The sequence below is a fragment of the Cibotium barometz genome, chromosome 49 (genome assembly GCF_041138505.1).
Source record: "Cibotium barometz isolate CiBa-2024 chromosome 49, ASM4113850v1, whole genome shotgun sequence".
In the NCBI taxonomy this organism is placed as follows: domain Eukaryota; kingdom Viridiplantae; phylum Streptophyta; class Polypodiopsida; order Cyatheales; family Cibotiaceae; genus Cibotium; species Cibotium barometz.
The window spans coordinates 22,244,679-22,252,086 of record NC_141094.1 but is presented as its reverse complement, the minus strand read 5'-3'; the positions used below and the strand labels follow the sequence as shown (position 1 = coordinate 22,252,086).

Genomic DNA, 7,408 nt, shown 5'->3' with positions numbered 1-7,408 from the left:
TCCCTCTAGTGGAATACATAAACACAGAGCCAGAGGAGACCACTCTAGACCATGTTGTTGAGGCCGCAGAGAGCTCTCGCATGGTGCTTGCATCCATCCAGCTTGTTGAAACCCAAAGTCACGACCCACCACTAGCTTCATTGAGTGCCATCACCATCGAAGGGGTGGAGTACCTCCTCATGCAAGATGTGTTGGAGCTCTTGGAATTGAGGGAGGAGGAACTATATAGTATACTTGTGCGAGATGCCAGTGATGACTTCCTCAACTTTGATTACCAAAACAAGAATCCCTACCACAAGTTGATGGAATAGGGCGATATGATGAAAGTAGTGCAGATGATATCTCTGCTATCATTGCCATCCAGAAATAGATTGAGGATGCAGCTCCTCAATATGAGATCACAGATGAAGAGTTCAAGCGCTTGCAAAATGAACTCTTTGGACCTTGACCACAACATGATGCGACACCTGAGGTGCCACCGTTGCATGCATCGCACCAACTACATGTCCTTTTCAGTGATGGTGACCCTCTTTGCATGGACAACTGCAAACACCGTGTCACCAAAAATGTCCACTACGTACGCCTCTGCAGCCTCTTGGAGTGCCTCCAAAGCTTGGGGTGTCCCCACCACGTAGGTAGTGGGCTTGATGCTACTTGAGCCCAGAACCTCCTGTCACGATGGCATTGCAGATTCTTCATGATCTCCTGCACCACACATTGGAAGGAGATCTTCGGTATGAGCAGGTTCACCATCTTTTGGTATTTTCTAATTTCACGGAGAGCCACAGTGCCAGGTTTCCACCTACGCTTGCGATGTTGCTGCTGTGGTGGTTGGATGGGGGGTACTCCACGTCCCATCTTGGAGGGCCAAACTCTCCTAACAGTTTGCTTGGTGCGAGCCATGCTCTTGGAGGTGAGAGAGAAATGAAAGATGAGAAATGAGGGTTACTTCCATAATTATAAATGAAAATTTTTATATTTTCTAAATTAGCTCGGAACATAAATTTGATACTTTTTTAATTTTAAAAAATATTTTTCCTTATCAAAATGAGCTCTAATTTTATGTGTACATATAAGTATCATGGAACACCTCTTAGATAAAATATCAACCCCATCAGAGGTCTGTAGGGCCCTTGTCCTAAGGCTCGCGTCGTGTATAGACCTGGTATTAAAAAAAGAAGGCCTCTATAGGCGAGCCTTAGGACAAGGGCCCTACAGGCCTTTGATAGGGGTGATATTTTATCTAAGACATGTAAACTATATGATCTATGTTAATAATAAATTTCAACCCATTCTGATCACTGCACACCATGCATCAATTTTTATAGGGAAAAAAATATCACTATAAAAAATAGCACTTGCACATGCACATGGACTTTCTTGCACATGCACATGCATGCTCATGATGTAAGCCACATGATCTATGCACATAAAAAATTTCAGCCCATTATGATCTATGCACACCATGCATCAATTTTTCCTACACATGCATATGTACTTGCAAAATTTTTTCCAAGAAAATATAAGAATATACACTGACATTAGAAATGAAGAAAACTCAAAATATTCAAATCAATGGGCAAGTCTGGTACACAACATTGCAAACAAGGAAACTTAAAATATCCAAATCCGATACATCGCATAAAGTACAACTAGTTGAGTAGAGCTGAAGGAAAACGTGAAAACACAAAAAACCATACATGAGCAAGTATGTGATCTGAGGGCTTGAGTGTGATGCACCGTGCAAGGATGGCTAACACCTGACCATCATGCATGAGATCCACCAAGTAACTTTCAGTTGCCTCTTGAAGAGCAAGCAATGCTTGAGTTGACCATCGCTCCACATTATATGCTTGATCTCTTGAAAAGTAGCTGTCCCCTTTGCGCCGGGCATGGATGGCTAACACCTAACCATCATGCATGAGATCCACCAACAAGTAACTTTCAGCTGCCTCTTGAAGAGCAAGCAATGCTTGGGTTGACCATTGCTCCACATTATATGCTTGATCTCTTGAAAAGTACCTGTAGTGCTTTCCCCTTTGCAGTATTTCTCGCACCAACCTCGAGAAAGGCGCCTTGGGTTAAAATCAACTCAGGACTCTTCTGGAACCTCCGAATTTCACAAAGAGCGGCAGTGCGTGGTCTCCATCTTCTCTTCTTATGCGTAGGTGGATGAGCATTTCCAGCTGGAGTAGTAGGAGCAACTTTCCTAGCTTGAGCAGTAGGAGGAGCTTAACCTTCATCATTGTCAATGTCAGTATGTTCACTAGATCTGGACGAATGAATCAGTGTCTTGGAAGCATTTGGTTTCCTTTTTTCTTACTTTGCACCATACTCACAAGCTAGAAGGAATGGAGAGAAATGGAGAAATGGAGAGAAATGAAAGAAATGCCTTTATATATAAATGGAACTTACTATAAGTTATTGACATTTACTTTTAACAAATATCAACACTATCAAAAAGTTATCCATGTTGACTTTAGTAAACACTTATTTTGAAAAAGTTATCCATGTTGACTTTAGCAAACACCTATTTCTTCAAGACATTGGATTGCTCCAATACTCTCATAAACATAAAATGTTATTTCATAATTACAATTCCTATGGATATTTCCATTTGCTACCGACTCTCTCTTGGGTTGTCAACCATTCTACATGATGTTCTTTGGCTATGTTATTTTCATATCTTGCTTTCCTCACTTCATATATTGCCTTGCAAACAACTTCTGTATCAGTGGATTTGGACTTTATTAATTTGTCCTCATATCTTATCTCTGTTCTCCTATACCACCATTGGAGTAACTACCTCATAGGATTGGAATCATTGATTCCACCTCCATGTGCCATTGCGTTTTGGAATCCGCATAATCAAGCTTGCTAATGATGAAAGATCCATGCCCCCTCTGTGTGGCGCAACAAATTCGGGGGTGCTAGCACTGGAAGTAGCACTTTTTGCGCAGGCAGAGCCTCTCACTCAGGGCCTCGCCCATGGATATCCGGACAAGAGACTAATTTCTCGGCTGTTCCAAAACCGAACCTGGGAAAAAAACTTTCCTCGCTCAGAAAGCATGGGCGAATCCTCCAGGGTATTTCTACTCTAACGTAATCAAAGTCATCACTGACCAAACTGATCCGACCGAACCTGTAAGTCACTTGGTCAGATCAAGGATGAAACTTGCACTTGTATCATAGAGACCAATGCTTTTTTCCTCATCGAGAGGCACAACCGTTGATTCTTTTCCATGGAACACTTACTATCCGGGATTTACTTTGTCTATCGTACCATAACATAATTGAGTCTCATTTTAGGGATCCATCAGTCCAGCCCTAACCCCATCCAGTCCCATGGGTTAGCCAACAGCCCAACCACTGTAGTGATGGGATCCATTTAGGAATTTTGTTAGGTTTTGTCCCAGGTACCAGGGAAAAGAGTTCCCAGGATCCCTAGCTAGATTTTCATGCAAACTTCAAGCTAGTAACACCACTTACACACCCAATATGAAATTGCATCACATTCTTTCACATACATGTCCACATCCATTTACTTCCCATCTCACCCTTTCGCATATCCTTTCATCTCTTTATTCACATCCACATCCATTTACTTCACATCTCATCCACAATCAGTTTCATTACACCGCATCCTATCACATCCCATTTACGTCTTATCACATCCCAGTTACGTCTTATCATATCCCATTTATATCTTATCACATCCATTCACATCCTATCGCATCCCATTTACATCTTATCACATCCATTCACATCCTATCGCATCCCATTTACATCTTATCACATCCATTCACATCCTATCACATCCCATTTACATCTTATCACATCTATTCACATCCTATCACCATTTAGTAGCTTTTTCTACTTCAATATCGATAATGGGACTTTTTCTAAATTTTTGCCAATTGTTTGGCCTAGATAAAGGTTCTTTTTCTCAACCACTATTTCCATATTTTTTCTTAATTTCTTAAATGAATTATATTAAATATTCTTCTTTTGAATAAAAGAATTCATGGGATTTACAAAAATCAATTCTATCCATATTTCCACTTTTGATAAATATTCATAAATTGAATTATACTAAAAATTTCTCTTTTTTTCATTTAATTTCTTGGATCTCAATTATCATGGGAATGCCTCTTTTTTACATTTAATTTCTTGAAATCTAAATGTCATGGGAATTCCTCTTTTATCATTAAATAAATTTATCTAAAATTCCTCTTTTCTTTAATAAAAATATTCAATATTCCAAATATACCCAAGAATTCTTCTTTTTTCATTTAAATGATTGAATTCCAAATATGATGGGAATTCCTCTTTCATCAATTAAGTTTATACATACATAAAATAGTTTTAAAAATTACATAAAAATATCCATTAATTCCATTATACTAGAAATTTTACTTTTCTCATTTAAATGATTGAATTCGAAATATGGTGGGAATTCCTATTTCATCATTTAAATTTATCTATATATAAAAAATAAATTTAAATAAATTTTCTCTTAAAACTTAAATAAAAATCTCCATTAATTCCATTATACTATAAATTTCACTTTTCTCATTTAAATTATTGAATTCCAAATATGGTGGGATTTTCTCTTTCATCATTTGAATTTATTTATACATAACAATAAATTTAACTAAAGATCTTCTTTAATAAAATATCCATTATTTTAGTATTTCAAATTTTCTCTTTCTTCATTGGAATACATGGATTTCCATTGTCATGGGAATTTTCCTTTTCTCATAAAAATGAATTACTAGAAATTTCTCTTTTTTCTAATTAATTATTTATGCATAAATATTAAAAATCAAATTTTCCATGGTTATGAAGAGAATTATTCAATTAACCTAGGATGACTAATCCTAGAATATGGTAGGAAGTCCTCTTTTCATACTATGCATGAAAATGATTTATGTGTTAAATTTTTAAAAATTTTGCCATAGCTTCTGCTATTATTGATAATTTTTAATATTTTTGAAAAGCATAAATTTTAGTAATACTATATGATAGAATAACTATCATTTGGATCAATATCCAATTATGGAGTTGATTCCTAAGTTTTTCATAATTTATGTAGCATAAAAGCATTAAAAAGCCACTTCTTTGGCCTCTAATTTGACAAGCATAGAGTTTACTTTTAGAATAAAGAATTGCTCCATGAGAAGCATCATTTGAATATAGAATAGGTCATAGGAATGACCATTCTTTGGGGGAGAGAGAGATATGCTTTAAAAATATTTTAATTTAAGCATAAATGTAAACTTTATGTGATTTATCACTAAAATTCATTAGAGAGCTTCCTTTGCATTGAACAATCATTCAATTGAATACTTTTCAAGCTTGAGAGGGGTTGAGAAGTGAAAAACATTTAGAAGATAAAGAAGAAGACCATAAAGTCACACTTTACCTCTTGTTTTGCTTGATTCTTTAGTCTTAGGAGAGTCCCCCAACCAATCAATTGGTTTATTATGTTGATGAAGACTCCAAAGAAGGTTGAAGAGACAGAGAAGCTCCAATGTCTCCAAATTGTAGAGGCTTTTAGAGGATAATAGAAAATATTCTTATTTTAGAGTAATACTGGCGTGGTCTAGTTCACATATGAGAATACAAAAGAATGAGGTTCTATTTATAGGTGAGGGAGGCCACTAACTGAGTCCAACTAAGTTCTAGAATTTTACATCTTCAGTTTGGCTGAATTTGGACAAGATTTGGACCAGTTTGGCTCCCTTTTTTATTTGGTTTGATCCAGGAGAGGAGAGATAAAAATATCTTAATATTTTTTAGTTTAAAACTCCTTCACATGTGTGAAATAGGCACCTCCTTGAAGGCTCCCCCTTTCCTTACCAAGGTGTCAAAAATGAATGATTACTCCAAAATATCTCATTTTTTTAGTAACATTTCATAATTTTTAACTAATAAATCTTGTACTCAGTCAACTCTTCATCTTATGTGGGCATTTACTCATTTTTGGGTATTTTCTTTTATTCATTGGATTTATCTCATCCCAACACTTGGATTAATCTTATTGGTCCATAGGAACCTTAATTGGACCATAATCTAAAAATTTCAGAAAATCTTGACCCTTAGGCTAAGGTCTTTTAAATAATTTTTAATTAATTCTAATTACACCTTGGAAACTTTATTATGATTTTTTATTTCAGGGAAACATATTTTTGATATTTATAAAATTTATATATCCAAAAATATCTCAATATTGAATTACCACTCTCTAGAAATTTTCATCTCACTAGGCAAAAACAAGGAAAAATAATGTTTTCTTGTATTCATAAATAGGGAATGATTACAGGGTATTGAGGTAAAGGCTTATTCATTATTCAAGCTCAGGAGGAATCTTACATCCTCTCCCACTTGAAAAACGCGAGATGTCCTCATCTCAGAGGTGGAGTATGATCTCTTTCATCTTCTTCTTCTTCTTCAATTGCTTCCAGCGTTACTGCCTTGGAAGTGGACGGCAGATTTGGGAACATCTCTCTTCGACTTCCCCTATTCTGATGCGGAGGTCTTGCATTACTTTAGATTGAAACTGTGGGTTAGTTAGAGGGTCTACCTCTGGGATTTCCCTGATTTTGGCAGAAAGGAACCTGATTACTCTAGAAGGAAGGAGCTGGAGTCTGGAATCTTGGTCCCTCATTTCCCCGCCTCAAAAACCTTGATCCAAAAGGAGTTGGGCGATCCATACTGCGATGTCCAAATCCTTAACAGTTATAGCATTTCACTTCTGTGAGATCCCTCTGCCCCCTCCGCGCACTGGACTCTTGGTAGTAGCTGACAATGGAAGCAGCCCCCTCATGCGCGGGGCAAGGTTTCTCACTCGGGGCCTCGCCCCTCGAGTGTCCGGGCACGAGACTAGGCTGGTGGTCACTCCGAAAACCGAAACCGGGAAAATTTCCCATGCCCGAAAAGCGGGGACGATTCCACCTTTTTGAATTTTCTTAACGAATTTTTTTAACGAGATCAATTCGAAATTATTCTTCACTTGAATAAACTAGATAGAAGGAAACTATCACTGATATAATTTGATCATCTGAGTAATTTCAACGCTTTTTTCCTGATCAAGATAAGGCATGCCGTTGATCCATTCAATTGAGAATTTTATCAGGGAATTAACTAGCTACTCGAATCCTAGCGTGATCCTAAGATTTTTTTCAATTTGATTATTAAAACTCCACTGATTCCAGCCTAACCCCATCCGGCCCATGGGTTAGCCACCACCCTGCCAAGAATCGGTAGATCCAAACAAGTACTCACCCACTCATAATTGAAATGCCTTTCTTAACTTTAGCTTTAGAAAACAGGTATGCACACACTCCTCTTTAAAACTTTAATATAAAAATAATCCATTGACAAAACAGATATGACCACAGATTTC

General features: G+C 37.0%; 1 protein-coding gene across 1 annotated transcript; it reads right to left on the bottom strand.

The window, feature by feature from the left end:
* Positions 1-499: 499 nt before the first annotated feature.
* On the bottom strand, positions 500-903 carry LOC147610405 (uncharacterized). The gene is made up of 2 exons (XM_086786568.1): positions 751-903; positions 500-670 (listed from the first exon to the last, which is right to left on the bottom strand). The coding sequence occupies exons 1-2, from the start codon at positions 901-903 to the stop codon at positions 500-502; spliced, it is 324 nt and encodes a 107-aa protein (XP_086642694.1).
* Between the last annotated feature and the right edge of the window lie 6,505 nt (positions 904-7,408).